This window comes from Nylanderia fulva, unplaced genomic scaffold, assembly GCF_048542155.1.
Source record: "Nylanderia fulva isolate GAGA-0341 unplaced genomic scaffold, ASM4854215v1 Scaffold6, whole genome shotgun sequence".
Taxonomy (NCBI): Eukaryota; Metazoa; Arthropoda; class Insecta; order Hymenoptera; family Formicidae; genus Nylanderia; species Nylanderia fulva.
The window spans coordinates 1,314,609-1,336,958 of NW_028190698.1; the positions used below are offsets into that span (position 1 = coordinate 1,314,609).

At 31.5% G+C, this 22,350-nt stretch overlaps 1 protein-coding gene and 4 pseudogenes across 2 annotated transcripts in view; all 5 read left to right on the forward strand.

Moving 5' to 3' along the window:
- The first annotated feature begins 96 nt into the window (after positions 1-96).
- The window catches only part of LOC114939884 (membralin), a 104,581-nt gene continuing 82,327 nt past the window's right edge, over positions 97-22,350 (forward strand). The window contains exons 1-8 of one of the 2 annotated variants that reach the window (XM_029314326.2): positions 97-321; positions 1,478-1,865; positions 2,003-2,238; positions 2,387-2,606; positions 2,764-2,899; positions 3,114-3,348; positions 3,441-3,531; positions 6,016-6,073. In XM_029314326.2, the coding sequence (XP_029170159.1) occupies positions 1,599-1,865; positions 2,003-2,238; positions 2,387-2,606; positions 2,764-2,899; positions 3,114-3,348; positions 3,441-3,531; positions 6,016-6,073 (1,243 nt within the window). In that variant the 5' untranslated portion in view covers positions 97-321; positions 1,478-1,598. The remainder of the gene's footprint in view (positions 322-1,477; positions 1,866-2,002; positions 2,239-2,386; positions 2,607-2,763; positions 2,900-3,113; positions 3,349-3,440; positions 3,532-6,015; positions 6,074-22,350) is intronic. The other variant, XM_029314330.2, reaches the window with a different exon arrangement.
- LOC114939898 (cytochrome P450 9e2 pseudogene) lies at positions 6,345-10,463 on the forward strand (annotated as a pseudogene).
- On the forward strand, positions 10,561-12,334 carry LOC114939922 (cytochrome P450 9e2 pseudogene; annotated as a pseudogene).
- Positions 13,885-16,772, forward strand: LOC114939932 (cytochrome P450 9e2 pseudogene; annotated as a pseudogene).
- On the forward strand, positions 17,083-19,411 carry LOC114939935 (cytochrome P450 9e2 pseudogene; annotated as a pseudogene).

Genomic DNA, 22,350 nt, shown 5'->3' on the forward strand with positions numbered 1-22,350 from the left:
TCACGCGAAAGCCAATCAGCGTCGATTTCTCGCGTCGAGCGAATCTAGTAATTTTTTCTTCCTTTCGCATTTTCCGAATCTCGATTGATTCGAGTGGCGAACCTGCACGTGAAGACGATGATTAGTGGATGATACAATCTGATACGATCTATGTGGTATACATCAAAACATACGACGATGAAGTGACAATTTTGCAAATGTCGTATTTCTTAGATGAATACGCAGAAATTTTTTGCGATTGAATTTGTTTCACCTTAACAGAAGAGGGATAACGTGCCGCCGAAATCACATTGACATTTCATATTGCAATCCTGTCACAAGGTATGACATGCCAGATTTTTGCTTGAAAACAGCTGAAAATTTGACGGCTGTTGACGTTATCAGGTGTAAGAGATGTTAGGTACTGATATTATCCTCCGTGTCAAACTTACAGCTGGACAAATCACGAAGAGAAATAATTAATGCAATTAATATTTAATCTGGACATTTGAAGGATTTTATCTTTTTTTTTTCAATCTAGAAATTACGTAACAGAACAGCATTCCTGTCACTATTTCGTATGCATGTTTTTATGCACGACTTATGTTACTCCGATATGGATAGAAATAAACTTACTATATAAACTTAAGAACTTATTATATAAAGAAATTTTCCGAAGAGCAATTCTCTTTAAATTCTTCTTTTTCTTTTATTTTCAATATTGACGCGAAATAAGTAGGTTATATTTTGTTGAATTTTGTATACTTCGCAAATTAGGTTAGATTATATAAATTTCTCTTTCGTACTTTGTGATATAGATTTTAGATTTTTCTATTAATTTTTATATACGTTATTTTTTATATATATTTCTATGTGATCTATTGTTAATTTTATTAAAGATAACTGCAATGTTTTCCAATGATTTAGCATAAATAATTAGTCTTGCACTATACATATTTATTTTCTATTTATATTTTTCTTACATAAATAATTTTTTTATAATAAATATTAGAATATGTATTTTAATATATATATGATAAATTATATTAAGAGTTATGAGTAATGTTTGATAGAAAAAAGTCAGAATAAAATCATGTTCACTTGGAGCAATTAATTTTGCTCCAATTTAGAATTTACAAGTTTAAAGATGCTAAATTAAGAGCGCTGTTCTTTTAACGTACATTCTTATTATTAGCTTATATAATTAAAAATATATATAATGTGAAAAGTGCAATATAACGTTTAACAATAATAATAATATTTTGTATTCACATCTCACATATGCAAAATTGTCATAATCTACATTAAGTTTGCAGAAGAAAACTAGAAAAACATTTATAAGTGTATGAAAATATTAATAATGTTTTCTATTCATAAAAATTAAAATATTAAATTTAAGATTTATATATTACTCTTATTTGTCAGATTTTGTTATAAACTTATATGTTTAGATTCATTAAAGCATGTTAAGCATTGAAAGTCTGCTTTTTTGTTTCAGAATATGATGACTACATTAAGTTGTTGGAAATGACATGTATAAATATGGCAGTTGTGTAAATAATTATCACACACATTTCTTTGAATCCTTTTCGTGAAAGCTACTTATGTGATATTAAAAAATGTCACAAGGGAACGGTGCTGCTGTTGCAGTACCTAACAATCAAAACGGCGCAGTACCACACAATCTTCACAGTCTTGCTGGTGTGATAGGACCAGTTTTAAATAATAATAATATGAATATAGCTAGAAATAACAATAATCAAAACCCATTGATTAATGTTCGGGACAGATTATTTCACGCATTATTTATCAAAGCAGCGCTAGCCTATGCACGAACATTTCCAAGGCCTGTCAGGAGATTTATAGAATTTATGATTCTTGTCAAGGTATGTTTCCGATAGATCATATTATATTAAATCTGCATTCATAAGATCAATATTATTCAAGAATAAAATGTCCTGCATAAATAAAAAATAACAAAAACAAGTATTGATAAAAGATTTTGTTTGATTCTTTTTTACAGGCAATAATAGCATTTTTTATATTGGCTTATATCCATATAGTATTTTCGCGTGCACCAACTAATTGCTTAGAACATATAAGAGATGAATGGCCACGGGATGGTATATTGAGAGTTGAAATTCTCAGGAATGGTGGTGAGGATTATAGTATAGAGAAAAGTTATGCCAAAGAGGAAAAATTGAGACAGGAAAAAGTTGATGATTTAACTAATACTTTGGGCATATTAACCAGAGATGGGTAAGTTAAAATTCAAGTATTTATATAAAAAGACATAGTAATGCTTTTATATTTTAAAAATTTTGTGAAAATTATATATATATATATATATTTTTTAATATTGTAATAATTTTGTTTGTAATAAAATTTTAATTATGTTCTAACATAGATTTATAAATATTGAACCATCGGCTGTTGATGAAGAACGGGACACTACAAATGCATCTGTTGAAGAGAGTCATGAGAACTTAACATCATTTGAGCAAGATATAAGAAGTGCAACAGTTTCTGGGGAAACGCAAAATTCTGACCTAAGTACGACAAATACAACAATGAGCTTATCATTACCAACTAAACTTTGGAATGATTTAAATACAGCTAAAGAAATAGTATGTATATTTTTTAATTGTACCTTTTTTTTTGAAGATATTGATAATAATAAAATAATCTGATAAGAAATAAGTTTTTTAAGTATATTTTAAAGTGCAACTATTAAAAATTGTTTATTGTGCTAATATAAAATAATATATTTATATATTTTTTTAGTCATCCGATGAAAAGTCATCCGTTCCAAGTATGGAAGGTAATTCCACAGAAGTGCCTGAAGCCAGTAATCATTTAAATGAAGATAATATACCTTTAAAAGATCGTACAGCGGACGTTGATAAAATAGCTAGGACAGGTAATTAATAATTAGTGTTATTAGAATATATTATTTATAAATTCCAATTTTGATTATGTGTAAAAATCTGAATTACAATAATTAATATTTTAATACATGTTTAAATTATTATGTCTGTATCACTGTCTGCTTCCAATATATATGTATATATAAACGATATTGTTTCGGTAAATAATTCTTTTCTCTTACTAAATTTTAATTTAATAATTTTCAGAAGATGGCTACATTGTGGAATATTCATTGGAATATGGTTTCTTGCGATTATCACCAGCAGCTCGACAAAGACTAAACATTCCAGTCAAAATTGTCACTTTGGATCCATCAAATGACAAATGTTTTGGTGATACATTTTCAAGATTGATATTAGATGAATTTTTGGGTTACGATGATTTGTTAATGGCAAGCATCAAAACATTAGCGGAACATGAAGACAATAAGGGTTTCTTACGGTGAGTAACATCACTGTGTATTAAAACAAGAAATTTGTAGATACATTATTTACTGAAATGAAAAGTAATTTGTTTAATTTTTAATTATATAGGAACGTGGTCACAGGAGAACATTATCGATTTGTGAGCATGTGGATGGCGCGAACATCATACTTGGCCGCATTTTTCGTCATGCTCGTATTTGTAAGTATCTATTTTATGTTTGCTTTATCATACAATAAATAATAAATTGAAATAGATAAATGATAACTTGATTTAGAAAGAATTTATTACAACAACAATTATAATTATATGAAAAAAAAAATATATATAATAGAGATTAAATTTTATCAGATTTTATTTATCATTTATCTTTTTTATTTATTATTATCATTTTATTTATCATGTTCAATTATCTGCGATTAGAACTAAAAACTAATGTAGAAATGGAGCATTTAAAGTAGAAATTGCGCGCCATCTAACTTTATAAATTATCGATTGTAGCATATATAGCGCATAGTATCGAGAGTATTGAGAGTATCGATATATCGCGATAAGGTTTCGCTATTTCAATTTCAAGTAAGTCTGCGCGTACGCGCGCGCGTTTATACATTCTTTTTTTCGGCGATAATAAATTCTTCTCCATTGGGGAGAGGAGAACGATTTCATGCTCGCCTATACGATAGCCTAACGTACGTGTAAAACGATATGGCAATCAATCCAAGCTAACCATCCGCCTGCGCGTAGCTTTCCTCACCCTTGGTGTCCTCATCCTCGCGCGCGCGATCCCTTCGGAGCTGAAACCGTCGGGTATAAATCAGGGTTATTAGAGGCATCATATTCGTCGTAGCGGCCCCCGTGTCGGTAATTTTGTATCAAATTGTGGTGGAATAGATTGCAGCTATGTTGCGGTCGAGCTCGCTGCTGGAGGAACTCCTAATTGACGCGATGCTTTCAACACAGTAATGTATATTTTATATTATACTGTATAATATACTTGGCGCGCTCATACGTACATATATAATATTAAGATTATTCTCTTTTTTATTTTTATACAATTATTCTGTAAATATCACACACGAGGTGTATTTACAAGAGATTAATTCCCCAAGTAGCAAACTGACGTCATTTTGATATGCTTGCTACCTGGGTCTCTTAATTTATGGATGCATAATAATTATAATTATTATATTTGTGTGTGTAATTATAACAATTGTAATTTTTATAAATGTTACAAAGATATTTTCAACGTTTTTTTTTGTTAGGGAATTGAATGCTCCCGCTGATAGAGGAACAAGGGGAGATAGAGAGAGAGAGAAGGGAAGGATGGAGATCACTGCAAAAATTCCTCGTGGACCCGGGGTGGCTCGCGTATTCGTCGTTACGGCCTCGTGACTCGAATTGCCGCGTTCAGCGGCGAGATATTTTGTTCTTTAGACTCTGCGGTTCGCTTTGCAACGCGGCGCCAATATATCGGATAAAGCATCGAGAGAGCGGCGGGGGAGCGTTGCGAGTCGCGCTCGTGTCGCGACACGTGAATTCGAGCCCCCGGTTGCCTGGAGGGTTTTCACTCCGAGCCACCCCCTTTCCACCCCCGCTGATGGCCCGCCATCGGTCGGTCGAGTCACGTGCACGCGACTGTCGTCGTGCACGTATCACCCCCGTGTGTATCTCCTCTGTCATGTGCACGCGACGTTCCGGCGCTCCGTTACAATGCGATACGCGCAGAGTATGATGAAATACTATTCCCTCTTCCTTTATCTTTCTCCTTGTTTGCCCCTGTGTGTTTGCGCGTTTGTCGCTCGCATCCGCGCTTCACCCTCCGGGGCTTGCATCTCTTATATCGAATTCGACTGACCGGTACGGTATTCATGTCAGATTTCCCCATAAGAGATGTCTATTAGTCGCGATATATAGAGAAATGTTGGGATCAATTTAAAGGAATATATTAATCTTTTGTTTTACGGAAATAGAAATGTATCCAGATGTTAAGCTATGTTCTCCTTGGAGCAATAACGAGCAACTTTTTTAGGAAATATGGAACATCGACAACAAATTGCTCGTTGTTGCTCCAGGGAGGACATAGCTTTAGATTTTTAGATTTTAATTTGTTCTGTAAGTTTATCTATATTTTTACCGGCTTACTATATTTCCAATATACGATATTTCGTCTGAGCGAGGAAGTGATTGTCCAATTCGATCGCGTCAACATCATTCTTCTCTCTCGTAAAGGGAGAAGCTGATAACAAATAATTTATATTAGTTCTTTATCAATCTTTTTCGCTTTTTACTCTCTTTGTTCCTTCTTTTTAATAACATCTGCGCATTCGTATAAGGTATAGGAGCCCGACCCCGTTACTAAGGCCGTCTGTTGCAAATAACGGATTATCTTCGAGGGTGTCAGGTGCTGGTTCAATCTGAACCGATCGCAATTCAATTTCAACATTCGCTCAACCCGCTAACCGACTACGAACGACCAGTTCGCAATTTACGTGACGCTGTAACTTTGTCAAAGTTACTCGCGCAAAATATCAGACAATCCGGCAATTCATAATTCGCGGATCGACATTTTTAATCAATGTCGATCGATGTTTGCGTTAATTAATAAGACGTGATTTTAATCGGAAATTATGATTGTGTATATTCAAGAATATTTAATAATAGACCTCTTTCCTTGTTGTGTTTCAGACGGTCTCAATCTCGATGTTATTGCGCTACTCGCATCACCAGATCTTTGTCTTCATTGGTGAGTAACAAAATACATATTTGAATATTATCATTTACATTCATCATTTAAAGAAAGAAAGAGAAGGTAAGTTAGAAGGAAAAGGATAAAGAGTATATGCAACAAAGTGTATGTCACAATAATCAACAATGTCAATCAATCATGAATTGATAACGAAATCAATGAATTTTTAATCTTATTTATGATTAAAATTTTTATCTACAATTAATATACAGATTAATCAGAGTCATGTTGATAATTTTATGTTTGGTTTGTTAGAATTTTGTGTTTTTCTACTTTGTTATTTTATCTACCCTTCTTCAGAGCTAATCGTTATTTTTTTTATAAAAAGTTCAATTACTTAAAATATGAATATACGGGCAACATAATGAATTTATAAACATATAAACTTTTTGCTCTCTGTAGCAAGTATTGTGCAAAAATATCAAAGAAAGATTATATAAATTTAATGTCAATAAGTCTGTAGATAGTAAGCTTGTTGTTTTGTGCTCAAGTCAGAATGGACTTGATAAGCTTTTATCACCTTTTTTATTTTTTTTTGCCGGAAATAATTGATATTTAGAACGAAACATTTTTTATTAATATACTTTTGCACTTGTAATGTGCATTACTCATCATTGCATTTTATCTTATAATCGTATGGATTATGAGAAAGAAAATCGTACACATTATAAACAAATATTATATACTCAAAGTCACAAAAGTAACTGTCTTCAAATGAAAAGGCATTTGCGATGCTAAATGTAATAACAAATAACGTTTAAATGAAATCATTTAGGAATTATTTTTATGAAAGATGTCATAAAAGTCATTTATTATTGAAATGAAATTTTTCTTTATAAATATTTTGGCAATAATGTGTGATGATATCTATATTATCTATGAATTGATTATTGCGCGACTTTATAAAATACAATCGACGTATTCCGCGCGATTACTAATCCAACAATTTATAGAGAGATATGAGAGAGACGGTTTCTCTTTCTCCCCTCCTTCTTTTTTTGTCACGATAAGATTCGCTCTTATACATGTTCGCATTTATTCGTTGTCAGTCTGTCCGAGTCATTCGTTTGTTCGTTATTCTCGCCTCGTGATGGAATTATTTTCATCCTTACTTTTGTCGCCGTTCTGGTTGCTAGTGACTACTCTGGTCATTATCGGCGTCTACAAATTTGTCGCACAGGTGCATCATGTATATTTTTATTGGAAGAATAAAGGTATTCCTTCTCAACCCGATTCACTGCGGTCTTTCCTTACGGGTTGGAGTGTATTTCTACGTCGTATGTCTCTTGTCGACTATTCTCTTTTTCTATACAATTGCTTTCCGGACACCAAGTATTACGGAATGATGGAAATGAGCAAACCTGTCATATTTCTGCGTGATCCTGAACTGATTAAGGATATATTGGTAAAGGAGTTTGAACGTTTCCATGATCATCGTACCTTCGCGGACGGTGTGATAGACGAACCGTTATTCAGTAAGAACATTTTCGCTTTGCGCGGAGATCGTTGGAGGGAAATGAGAAACACACTAAGTCCCTCTTTCACCGCTAACAAAATGAAAATTATGTTAGATTTGGTATCAAAGTGTGCTAGTGAATTCGTCAATTACCTGGACGATCATCCGGAACTCTGCGTTGAAGTTGACACGAAGCAGATTTTTAGACGTTATACAACCGACGTAATTGCCACAACAGCTTTTGGCATAAGCGTGAATTCTATGAAAGATCAAAACAACGAATTCTACACGAAGGGATTAGAGATAATACAGTCTTTCAATGGCGGAGTACTAGTTATGGTCAGATTTCTGCTTATACTTACATTTCCACGTATTGCTAAGTTGCTCGGTATGTCGAGACTTGTTCCATCATCTACGTCCGAGTTTTTTAAGAGAATCGTTGCAGAGACCATCAAAACTCGAGAGGAGCAAGGTATTATCAGGCCGGATATGATTCATTTACTAATGCAAGCTCGAGACAAGGATGGAGTTGACAACCAGAAATTAACGTTGGAAGACATCGTTTCGCAAGCTTTCATCTTTTTCTTAGCCGGTTTTGAAACAGCCTCGATACTGATGTGTTTTGTTGCTCATGAGCTGGCGGTTAATCAAGATATTCAAGATCGCTTACGCGAGGAAGTACTAAAGAATCTCGACGAAGGAAACAATATATCTTATGAATCGCTATCGAAGATGACTTATATGGACATGGTGGTTTCTGAAACACTCCGAAAGTATCCACCAGTGATTTTTAGCGATAGACAGTGCACTAAAAGTTACGAACTGCCTCCGCCGAAGCCAGGTTGTAAGAGCGTAATTGTTGAACCTAATCACTTCATAATGATACCCGTTTACGGTTTACATCATGATCCTAAATACTATCCGAATCCGGACAAGTTTGATCCCGAAAGATTCAACGAAGAAAACAAGGACAACATTAATCCGTATACTTACTTGTCCTTCGGACAGGGACCTAGAAAATGCATCGGCAATCGATTTGCTCTTATGGAAACCAAGATTCTGGTGGCTCATCTCTTACAAAAATTTATCCTGAAGAGAACGGAAAAAACTGTCGAGCCTGTCATATTCGATAAGAAAAATTTCAACCTGCAACCTATAGGTGGATTCTGGATCAGGTTGGAGAAAAGAGAAACGTGATACGCTTATGAAATACAGTAATTATTTTCTGGTAGTTGCAAAGCAGCGTATTTACAACTTTAGAGATATTTCGTGTATAATTTTTCAGTCTTGAGAAATATAATTGTATATAATTTTTCAGCTTTTGAAGAAGTTAGTTAAAGTTTAAGATTTACTTACGACACATCATTATTGTTCCATTTAAATATTAAATTTTAATATTTTATGTTTTATATGTATATACATATATTTAATTTTATATATCTAATTATATATATTTTATATTCTATCTTATTGCGTTATTGAATTTCTGGTTTAACAGCGGTATGAAATTAGAAATATTATGATAGCATTGTTGTGACCTTCGTAGACTCTTGGTTCTACTTGTTCATATCAATGATCTTTAACGACTTACGTAACTCGTATTTGTGTCGACAAGTAACATAATAGAAATACATACATTCAGTAGAGCTGTTTATTATTCATTCTTTATGTAAGAAAAAATCTTTTATCACCGCACAGGTATATTTTATATTTTATTTTATATTTTAATATTATTTTCAAAGATATTTTCTTTTGCTTTCTTCTTGCTTTTATGTCTTATATAATTTATAAAATTGAACATTCTATTTTTCAAAAATTTTATAATTTAGTTAATAGCTTTTATAATACTTTTAAAACATTAAAAATATGTAATATTTTTAGATATTTTATATAATTAAAAATTCTAAAGCGTAACAAAAAATGATAATTTTGATGAAATTTTGTAAAAATAATAATCTAGGATTTAAACAAAATGTTTGATACTTTTCCTACGTTTGAAAGATTGATAGATTAGTTAACTTATTTTGAATTAAATGATATATAAAAGAAGAAAAACAAATATTTTCACTATATCTAATTATGTGTGTTATGTATGTGTGTGTATATTTTGTGTGTAGAAACATTTATTACGAAATATATAATCTAGGCAAATGTGGACATTTGTAGGAATTTACTGTGATTACGATATTTTTGAGATATGTATCAGAAATAATATTTTATTAAAATATCAGCAAGAGTTTTGTCGATCATTTTATGTTGGATATGTTAGAATATTGTGTTTTTTTAAATTTATATTTTTAAGCTAATTATATCAGGTTTTTTGTAGCAAATTTTGCTATTTAAAATGATCTGAATGATTTTATGATCAAACTAACGGTATTGTAGACATAATAATTTTTTGCTTATACTTCTCTGTTGTAAGTATTTCATCAAAATAAGTACTTGTTAAAATTTAAAAAAAATTAATTTTCAAATTTCCTCTCTCAATAGTTGAATGTTCTTTTATATAAAACAATGACTTTGATAGGCTTTTCATTCTTTTTACGTCTTCTTTTGCCGAAATAATCGATGTTTAGAATGAAATATTTTTATTGTATAAATTGCATAATTTTCATTGCATATATTTGCAATTGTAATCTGTATTATTCATTTTTATCTCATATCGTTTATACTCGACGTCATGAAATGTAAAGGCAAAGTGCGTGATGCCAAATGTAATTACAGGTTGAATGAAATGAGGATTAAATGGAATCATTTAAGAGCTATTTTCAAACATTACAAATTGTTATCGAAACGAACCGAAATGTTTCTTTATTAAAGTTTTAAAATTTAGCATTACCTAAACTGTGATAATATCTGTAAATGTATTATTACGCAGTAAAATATAAATGACGTATCCACGACGTTGATGCGATAGTAGTAGTGATAGCATGAGAGGCGTTTTTGTTTCCCCTCCTTTTTTGCTACGATAAGATCCACTCTTCTACGCCTTCGCACTTATAAATTCTCTGTCTCGTCTGACGGAGCCATTCGTTATTCGCTGTTCACACGTCCGCGATGGAATTATTTTCATATTTACTTTCATCGCCTTTTGGATTATTACTGGCTACTTTGGTCATTCTTGGCGTTTTGAAATTTGTCGCAGTAGTGCATCATGTATACTTTTACTGGAAGAAAAAGGGTGTTCCTTACCAACCCGATTCATTACAGTCTTTTATTATGAGTTGGAAAATAGTTCTGATGCGTATGACTTTTGTCGACTATTGTATTCATTTGTACAATTACTTCCCGGACGCTAAGTATTATGGAACGAACGATGTGGGCAAACTTGCCGTACTTCTGCGCGATCCTGAAGTGATCAAAGATGTGTTGGTAAAGGAGTTTGAACATTTCCATGATCATCGTGCCTTCGCGGACGAAACTATAGATCCGTTATTCGGTAAGAATGTCTTTTCTTTGCGCGGAGATCGTTGGAAAGAAATGAGAAACACGCTAAGCCCCTCTTTCACCGCTAGCAAGATGAAGGTCATGTGCGGATTAGTATCAAAGTGTGCTGATGACTTCATCGATTATCTAGTTGACCATCCAGAACTCTGCGTTGAAGTTGAGACAAAGGAAATTTTTAGACGTTACACTACTGACGTAATTGCCACAGCGGCTTTTGGCATAAGTGTGAATTCTATGAAGGATCAAACCAACGAATTCTACATGAGGGGAATAGAAACCAGTCAAGCTTTCAATGGAATACTATCTATGATCAAGTTCATAATTATGACTGCAGCCCCGCGCGTTGCCAGGTTTTTCGATATGAAGGGATTTGTCTCACCGTCTACGAATGAGTTTTTTAAGAGGATTGTAGCAGAAACTATTAAAACACGAGAGGAACAAGGTATCGTCCGGCCGGATATGATCCACTTACTAATGCAGGCTCGGGACAAAACCGGTGATAACAATCCAAACTTGACATTGGAAGATATTGTTTCGCAAGCTTTTATCTTTTTCCTAGCCGGTTTCGAAACATCTTCGATACTGATGTGTTTCGCCGCTCATGAGCTGGCGATTAACCAAGACATTCAAGATCGCTTGCGCGAGGAAGTGCTGCAGCATCTCGGCGAAGGAAACGATATATCTTACGAATCGCTGTCGAAAATGACTTATATGGATATGGTGATTTCTGAGACTCTCCGAAAGTATCCACCAGTAATAATGACTGACAGACTTTGCACTCAAAGTTCCGAACTGCCTCCGCCGCAACCAGGTTACAAAAGTGTAATCGTCGAATCTGATATCATAATGATGATACCTGTATATGCTTTACATCACGATCCCAAGTACTTTCCGAATCCGGGCAAATTCGATCCCGAAAGATTTAGCGAAGAAAATAAAAATAACATTGTTCCGTATACTTACTTACCTTTTGGAGAGGGACCTAGAAAATGTATCGGCAATCGATTTGCTCTCATGGAGACGAAGATTTTAATTGCACGTCTTTTACAAAAATTTATTCTGAGGAAAACGGAAAAAACTATGGATCCCGTTGTATTTGATAAGAAGGACTTTAACTTAAAACCTGAAGGTGGATTCTGGATCGGTTTAGAGAAAAGAAAATCGTGATTAGTTTATGAAATGCAATAATTATTTTCTTATAATTGCAAAGTCGTATATTTGACGCGCTTACAATTTAATCGTGTATAATTTTTTAGATTTTGAAGAAAGTTTAATTCTAAACATCTATTATGTCATTTTATCATTGTATGAATATTAAATAATTATTTAATATTACATTTTTATGTTTAGTTAAATATGTTTTATATTCTATCTCTATTGCGTTATTAAAGTTTTAGCTAAGAAATTGTGATATGATGGCATTGTTGTGACCTTCGTAGACTCTTGGTTCTATTTGTTCATATCAATGGTCTTTAACGACTTTAATTCGTATATGTGTGGACAAGTAGCATAATAGAAATATATACATTTAATAGAGCTGTTCACTGTTCATTCTTTATGGAAGAAGAAATCTTTTATCACTGCTCAGGTATATTTTAAATTTTATTTCATATTTTGATATTATTTCCGATACATTTTGTATTTTAATATTTTTATTTTATATTTTTATTTTATTTTGTTTTTTAATATTTAATATTTTGTATTTTAATATTATTTCCATTTATTAAAAATTAAATGTTTAAAAAGTTTTGAAAAATTTTCTAATAATTTGGTTAATAGCTTTTGTGATGCCCTTAAAAACACTATAAATACGTAATATTTTAAGATAATATATTATATTATCAGAGATTCTAAAGTGCAACAAAAATTATTATTTTGATGAAATTTTGTAAAAATAATAGTCTAGGATTTAAACAAAATGCTTGATACTTTTTTAAACATTTGAAAGATTGATAGATTAGTCAACTCATTTTGAATTAAATGGTACATAAAAGGAGAAAATCAAATCTTTACACTATAATTATGTGTATTATGTACGTGTGTGTATATTTCGTGTGTAGAAATATTTAATACGAAATGTATAAGCTGAGCATGTGGACATTTGTAGGAGTTTACTGTGACTGCGATATTTGAGAAGTGTATCGCACAAATATTATTTTGTTATAATATCAGAAAGATTTTGTTGATCATTTTATGTTGAAAATGTTAGAATATTATGTTTTTTAATCTGCATTTTTAAGCTAATTATATCAGGTTTTTTTGTATTGCTATTTTTTGTTTTGCTATTTAAAATCTAAATGATTTTATGACCAAGCTAACGGTACTGCAGATAATAATTTTTTGTTTATACTTATCTGTTGTAAGTACTTTATAAGGATAACTTGTAAAAGTTTTAAAAGAAATATCAATTTTCAAATTCATCTCTTAATAGTTGAATGTTCTTTTATATAAAACAATGACTTTGATAGGCTTTTCATTCTTTTTATGTTTTTTTTCTGAAATAAGCAATGTTTAGAATGAAATATTTTTTATGTATACATTTCATACTTTTCATTGTGTACATTTGCAATTGTAATTATTCATTTTTAACTCATATCGTTTATTATACTCGACGTCATAAAATGTAAAGACATTTCTGTGACACCGAATATTATTACAAGTTGAATCAAATGAAGATTAAATGGAATTATTTAAGAACTATTTTGATGAGACAAATATCACAAATTGTTATCGAAACGAAACGAAATTTTTCTTCATTATAAATTAAAATTTTTATTAATAAGCTATGATGATATCTGTAAATGTATTATTACGCATTCTAATATAAATGACATATCCACGATATTGATGTGATAATAGTAGTAGTGATAGCATGATAGGTGTTTTCGCGTCCCCTCTTTTTCTGCGACGATAAGCTCCTCTCTTCTACGCATCCGCATTTATAAATTGTCCGTCTCGTCTGACGGAGCCATACGTTGTTCGCTATCCACACGTTCGCGATGGAATTATTTTCATCTTTACTTTCATCGCCCTTTGGATTATTACTGGCTACTTTGGTCATTCTTGGAGTTTTGAAATTTGTCGCGGTAGTGCGTCATGTATATTTTTATTGGAAGGAAAAGGGTGTTCCTTATCAACCCAATTCATTATGGTCTTTCATTACGAGTTGGAAAATACTGCTGCGCCGTATGACTTTTGCCGACTATAGTATTTACCTGTACAATTACTTCCCGGACGCGAAGTATTATGGAACGTTTGATATGGGCACACTTGCCGTGCTTCTGCGCGATCCTGAAGTGATTAAGGATGTGCTGGTAAAGGAGTTTGAACATTTCCATGATCATCGTGCCTTCGTGGACGATACGGTAGATCCGTTATTCGGTAAGAACATCTTCTCCTTGCGTGGAGATCGCTGGAAAGAAATGAGAAACACTCTAAGTCCCTCTTTCACCGCCAGCAAGATGAAGGTCATGTGCGAATTAGTATCAAAGTGTGCTGATGACTTCGTCAATTATCTGGTTGACCATCCAGAACTCTGCGTTGAAGTCGAGACAAAGGACATTTTTAGACGTTACACTACTGACGTAATTGCCACATCAGCTTTTGGCATAAGCGTGAATTCTATGAAAGATCAAACCAACGAATTCTACATGAGGGGAATAGAAACCAGTCAAGCTTTCAATGGAGTACTAGCTATGTTTAAGTTTATGATTATGGCTGCATTTCCGCGCATTGCCAGGTGGCTCGGTTTGAGCGGATTTGTCTCACCGTCTACGTCTGAGTTTTTTAAGAGGATTGTAGGAGAAACTATCAAAACACGAGAGGAACAAGGTATCGTCCGGCCGGATATGATCCACTTACTAATGCAGGCTCGGGACAAGACCGGTGATAACAGTCCAAAGATGACGTTGGAAGATATCGTTTCGCAAGCTTTTATCTTTTTTATAGCCGGTTTTGAAACATCTTCGGTACTGATGTGTTTTGTCGCGCACGAGCTGGCGGTTAATCAAGACATTCAAGATCGCTTGCGCGAGGAAGTGCTGCAGCATCTTGACGAAGGAAACGATGTATCTTATGAATCGCTGTCGAAAATGACTTACATGGATATGGTGATTTCCGAGGCCCTCCGAAAGTATCCGCCAGTGTTATTCACTGATAGACTTTGCACTCAAAATTCCGAACTGCCTCCACCGCAATCAGGTTGCAAGAGCGTAATCATTAAATCTGATATGATGATGATGATACCTGTATATGCTTTACATCATGATCCCAAGTATTATCCGAATCCGGACAAGTTCGATCCTGAAAGATTCAGCGAAGAAAATAAAGACAACGTTGTTCCGTATACCTACTTACCTTTTGGAGAGGGACCTAGAAAATGTATCGGCAATCGATTTGCTCTCATGGAGACGAAAATTCTAATTGCACGTCTTTTACAAAAATTTATTCTGAAGAAAACGAAAAAAACTGTAGATCCTGTTGTATTCGATAAGAAGGACTTTAACTTAAAACCTGTAGGTGGATTCTGGATCGGTTTGGAGAAAAGAGAATCATGATTAGTTTATGAAATGCAATAATTATTTCCTTATAATTGCAAAGCAGCATTGACGCACTTAAAATTTAATCATGTATAAGTTTTTAGATTTTGAAGAAAGTTTAATTTTGAACTTCTATTATGTCATTTTAACATTGTATGAATTTTAAATTAAATATTTCATATTACATTTTTATATATTTTATCCAATATATTTTATATTCTATCTCTATATTGCGTTAATAAATGTTTAGCTAAGAAATTGTGGTATTATGATGAGCATAGTTGTGATCTTCGTAAACTCAGGATTCCAATTGGTCATATCATTGATCTTTAACGGCTTACGTAATTTGTTTTTTGTAAATAGTATACTAGAGACATTTAGTAGTGATGTTATTTGTTAATTCGTCAAATAGATAACTTTTATTGCATATATATATGTATAGGATTTTTGATATTTTATTACTTTGAAGAAATGTTTTTCTTTAAATTTAGTCGAATCAAGTTTTGTTTAATTTATAAAGTTAAACTTTACGTTTTCTAAAATTTGATATACAGGGTGTCTCAGACCTACTGTATCACACGTTAATGGAAGATTCCTGAGACGATTTAGAAACGATTTTTCCTCAGCGAAAATGTCGAGAAAGAAAATGCTATCATTTTTTTAATGTTCCTAGTTTTTGAAATCATGTATCTTCGTAACTAAGCCTCAAATTAAAATTCTATTAAAGTAAACTGTACTTAAATTGAAATTAATTAAAATATGTAGTTTTGTTAATAATTTATTTTCACAAGGCTTAGTTTACAAAAAAGCTTTTATTTTTGTTTACCTCGAAAATGATTGGTGCCTGGACATTTTCGCTGAGAAAAAATCGTCTCCAAATCGCCTCAGGAATCTCCTATTAGTGTATGATACGGTAGGTCTAAGAAACCTTGTATACATATATTATTGTTAATAGCTTTTGCCACGCTTTTGAAAACATTAAAAACATTAAATATGTGTAATATTTTTAGATGACTTTGATATAATTTGAATTTTTGAAGTGTCAAAATCAAAGTTTTATTATTTTGACATTATTTTGTAAAAATACTAAAGCTTTTGTTAAGCTTTTATTAACATTTTAAAGATTGCTAATAATCGATTAGATAACTTTTTTAAATTCAGTGGTATATTTATAAGAGGAAAAAGAACTTTGCAATATATGTATTTGTGTGTTGTATGTTTTGAAAGATTAAATAAAAACTATCGATAATCATAACATATATAGACATTTACTAGGAATTTGCTGTTAATTATGATATTTTTAATAAATATTTTATTGTCAGAAGTTAAAGTTGAGAGAGGATATTTATATTCGATTTGCTAGAATAATTTATTTTTAATTCTACGTTTTCAGCTATTTTTTATATTATATTTTTTATAATAAGATTAGCTATATAAAATTTGAACGATTTTACGATCAAAATAACAGTATTATAAATGTTATATTAATTTTGTCGCAAGTATTTTATAAAGATGTGAAAGAATGTTAAATTTAACATCAATAAATAAGTATAATGCAACGCTTGAATGTTCTCTTCTGCAAGAGAATGAATTCAAAATAGTTTTCATCTTCTTTATATTTCCAGTTTACTGAAATAATCGATATTTAGGTAAAAATATTTTTCATTGTATACTTTTCAAATGTAATCTGTATTCTTATCTGATAATTGTACAGATTTATTATATGCAAGTATACTCGGCGTCAAAGTAGCTATCTTAAAATGAAAAGGCATTTGTGACGCTTAAACGGAATGACGTTTAAACGGAATTGATTTAGAAAATATTTTTTGTGGAAAATATGAAAGTTGTTATTGAAATAATACAAGATTTTTCTTGCCTTCAAAAATCTAAAATTTTGAAAATAATATGTGATGATCCATCCATGAAAGACTTATTGCGCGCGTTTAAAATACAACTGACGTATTCTGCGCAATAGTTGATGCAATGATTTAAAATGAGAGGTGTTTGCTCGTTCCCCTTCTTCTTTTATGCCACGATAAAATGCGCGGTTATACGTGGCTGCATTCATACGTTCTCTGTCTCGCCTGACGGAGCTATTCGTTTCTTCGTTTTCCTTGCGTTGCGATGGAATTATTTTCATCCTTATTTTCGTCACCCTTCGGGTTGTTACTGTCTACTTTAGTCACCATCGGCATCTTGAAATTTATCGCAGTGGTGCGTCGTGTATGCTTTTACTGGAAGGGTAAAGGTGTTCTTTATCAGTCCGATTTACTATGGTCTTTCGTTATGACTTGTCAAATATTTCTGCGCCGTATAGCTTTCGTCGACTATACTCTTTCTATGTACAATTACTTTCCGGATGCTAAGTATTTTGGAACGACAGATATGGGCAAACCTATCATATTTCTGCGTGATCCTGAACTGATCAAGGATGTGTTGGTAAAGGAGTTTGAACATTTCCATGATCATCGCAGCATCTTGGACGAAAGAGTGGACCCATTATTCGCAAAGAACGTCTTCTCTTTGCGTGGAGATCGCTGGAGAGAAATGAGAAATACGCTAAGCCCCTCTTTTACCGCCAGCAAGATGAAAGTCATGTGTGAATTGGTATCAAAGTGTGCTGATGACTTCGTCAATTATCTGATTGATCATCCGGAACTTTGCGTTGAAGTCGAGACTAAACAGATTTTTAGACGTTACACCACTGACGTAATCGCTACGTCAGTTTTTGGCGTAAGCGTAAACTCTATGAAAGATCAAAACAACGAATTCTACATGAGGGGAATAGAAACCAGTCAATCTTTTAGTGGAGTACTAGCTATGTTTAAGTTTATGATTATGACTGCATTCCCGCGCGTTGCCAGGTTGCTCGGTTTGAGTGGATTTGTCTCACCGTCTACGTCTGAGTTTTTTAAGAGGATTGTAGGAGAAAGTATCAAAACACGAGAGGAACAAGGTATCGTTCGGCCGGATATGATCCACTTATTAATGCAGGCTCGGGACAAGACCGGTGATAACAATCCAAAGATGACGTTGGAAGATATCGTTTCGCAAGCTTTTATCTTTTTTTTCGCCGGTTTTGAAACATCCTCGTTATTGATGTGTTTCGTCGCTCATGAGTTGGCGGTTAATCAAGACATTCAAGATCGCTTGCGAGAGGAAGTGCTGCAGCATTTCGACGAAGGAAACGATATATCTTACGAATCGCTGTCGAAAATGACTTACATGGATATGGTGCTTTCCGAGACTCTACGAAAGTATCCACCAGCGATTTTAACCGATAGACTTTGCACTAAAAATTACGAACTGCCTCCGTCGCAACCAGGTTACAAAAGCGTGATCGTCGAATCGGATATTGTAATGATGATACCCACTTATGCTATACAACATGATCCCAAGTATTATCCAAATCCGGAAAAGTTTGATCCTGAAAGATTTAGCGAAGAAAACAAAGACAATATTGTTCCGTATACTTACTTACCTTTTGGACAAGGACCAAGAAAATGTATCGGCAACCGATTTGCTCTTATGGAGACCAAGATGCTAGTAGCTTATCTTTTACAAAAATTTATTTTGAAGAGAACGGAAAAAACTATCGAGCCTGTCATATTCGAAAAGAAGGAATTTAATCCGCAACCTGAAGGCGGGTTCTGGATCGGTCTGGAGAAAAGAAAATCATAATGAGCTTATGAAAAACAATAATTATTTTCTGATGGTTGCAAAGCAGCATTAACAACTTTCGAGATATTTAATCGTGTGTATTTTTTGATCTTTTGAAGATGGTTGTAGTTGAACATTTTTTATGACGCACATTACTATTGTTCGCTTTGAATATTAAAAACATTATATATATTATATATTTTATATATTTAATTATATATTTAATATTCTGTCTGTATTGCATTCAATTATTGCCGTTCAGCAATTAGAATATTTTAGTGATCTTCAATGATTTATTCGTATTTGTGTCAACAATTAGCATAATCGAGATACATATATTTGGTGGAAATTATCATTGTTCATTTTTTATATAAAAAGAAATCTCCTATAACGGCACATATATATTTTATATTTGTTTTAATTATTACATGACATTTTCTTTGTTTTTTATTTTCTTATATTATTCGATCATATCTTGTCTGATTTATAAAATTAAACATTTTGTTTTTTAAAAACTAATATAATAACTTAGCTTTTGCAATGCTTTAAGAAACATTAAAAATATGTAATAATTTTACGAGATTTTATATAATTAGAATTTATGAAGTGCAATAAAATCGAAAAAATCTTTATTTTGAAGGAATTTTGTCAGCAGAATAATCTAGGATTTAAACATAGCTTAATATTTTTGATACACAGTTTGATATTTTTTTAAACGTCTTAAATGTTTCTATTAGTCAGATTAATTAACTCATCAATTAAATATTATATAAAATGAGAAGAAACAATTTCATTGTATCTTATTGTTAATTATGTGTTACATATGTATGTGTTTACACTGAAAAAAAATTATTAGATTCGGATAAATATTTATTTGAAACAAATAAATATTTCTCAGTTTTGAAAAGAATTTTTTTATATGAAATAAATATTTTTCACATCAAATCAATATTATTAGTTTCAAATAAATAATTTATTAAGCGGTATTGAAATAAATATTTATCCGAATCCAATAATTTTTTTTTCAGTGTACGTTTTGTGAAAACATTTAATAAATAATATCATACAATCTCTAAGCATATGTCATTATTTGCTCGGAATAAATTTGTTGACTATAATATTTCTTGGAGGAATGTGTTTTTCTCGAACGAGAAAGCGTCGATTATTTTTGTTCGAATTTTCCATTACATTTTCGATTATATCTGAAATTAAAATTCGGAAAAAGTGAGAGAATTAAATTGACGGAAATTACGACATGACGAAGCTGATTAATAATACAGACATAATAATTTTCAGTATACCGAACATCGAAATAACCGACAGTCCCGTGGTCGAATAGCCAAGCTGCTGCAGGTTCTAATTAACGTAGGGTGCCCTTCGATTTTTTTTTTTTACTAACGCTTCTAACAGAGAGACGTAGAACGGAGAGGCATAAGTATCGAGTCTCCCTTGCGCCTTTCTCGTATTTTTTGCTTACGCAATGGATCCTGCGCAGAGAGCCCAGCTTCTCTAAATCTTTTCTTTCTTCTCGTATTCTCTTGATTGCTCGCAGCTCTTTGTCGATCGTAATCGGCACGTTACACACACCCCGAATTTAATAGCGATAAAATGAATAGAGGGCGATCTTCTACAATAAATATTAATTATTATAATATTCTAAGTATGGTTGATTATTTTATGTGCGATTTATTAGAATAGTTTGTTTTATAATTTATGTTTTTCAGTTAATTTTATTACGTTTTTTGTAAAAATTTTTTATATATAATTATATATAAAAGATTATAATTATATATAACTATACATGAATTATGGGATATAATTATATATAATATATAAAAATATAATATGTATATTACTGTAACATTTTCATTATGTATTTTTTTAATCATTTGAATATTTATTGATGTTTAACTCCTATCAGTTTGATTTTTCATATTGAAATCAAACTGATACGTATAATTAAATTTTTAACTATTTGAACCGTTAACAATTTCGCGTACGATAACGATAATATAAACATATTTTTTTGTATACAAATACTTATTTTTATACTGTCTTGCGATAGAGAAATATAAGCAAAAAATATCTTTGTAAAGATATTAAAGAAAAATAAATTTAACATCAATAAATCTGTAGAAATAGTAACAATTAAATTCGCTTGTGCAAAAAAATATATAGCTTTTATCTTTCTATTTCTTTTTTATCGAAATAATCGGTATTTAAAATCAAACATTTTTTATAGTATACTTTTTAATTGTAATTTGTATATAACTCATTTTTATCTCATAATCGTATGAATTCATTAGACGCAGATATAATCGGTATTATGGAAGTGGCTGTTTTCAAATGAAAGAGAATTTGTGACGCTGATTATTATAATAAATTGAATCAAATAATGTTTAAACGGGATTATGTAGAAACTATTTTTTTGTGGAACATATAAAAATTACTATGGAACCGAGGCGAGATTTTCTTTTACTTAATATCTTGAATTTTAGACATAATTTGTTATGGTATTTATGAATAGGAGTTAGTTAAGATATGATATGATAGATATCTTTGAATGCTTGCTTGTTTAAAATAGGATTGATGTAACCCCCCACCTTTTCGCATAACTCACTGACAGAATAATTTTCGCTAAAAAATGTTTTATATGTAATTATATATAATAATATAAAAATATATAAAATTATATAAAAATATATAAAAATATATGAAAATATATAAAAATATATGAAAATATATAAAAATATATAATATTATATAAAAATATATAAAATTATATATAAGCTATTATATAATTATATATAATTTTATTATTTTGTATCTAATTTCATATAATGCTGATTGACACTCTTGTATATACGTATGCATATAACGAAGATATATGCATAAATATATAATACAAATATAGATATTTTTTTATGTAGTGTTTTATATACAGTCTGACATCTTTATATATCTCATAATTTATATAATTATATTGATAGAAAATATATATTTTTCTTTAATATCTTTATAAAGATATTTTTTGTTTATATTTCTCTATCGCAAGACAGTGTAAAGATAAGTATTTGTATACAGAAAATAATATGTTTATATTATCGTTATTGTACGCAAAATTGTTAACATTTCAAGTAGTTAAAGATTTAATCATACCTATATTTCAATAT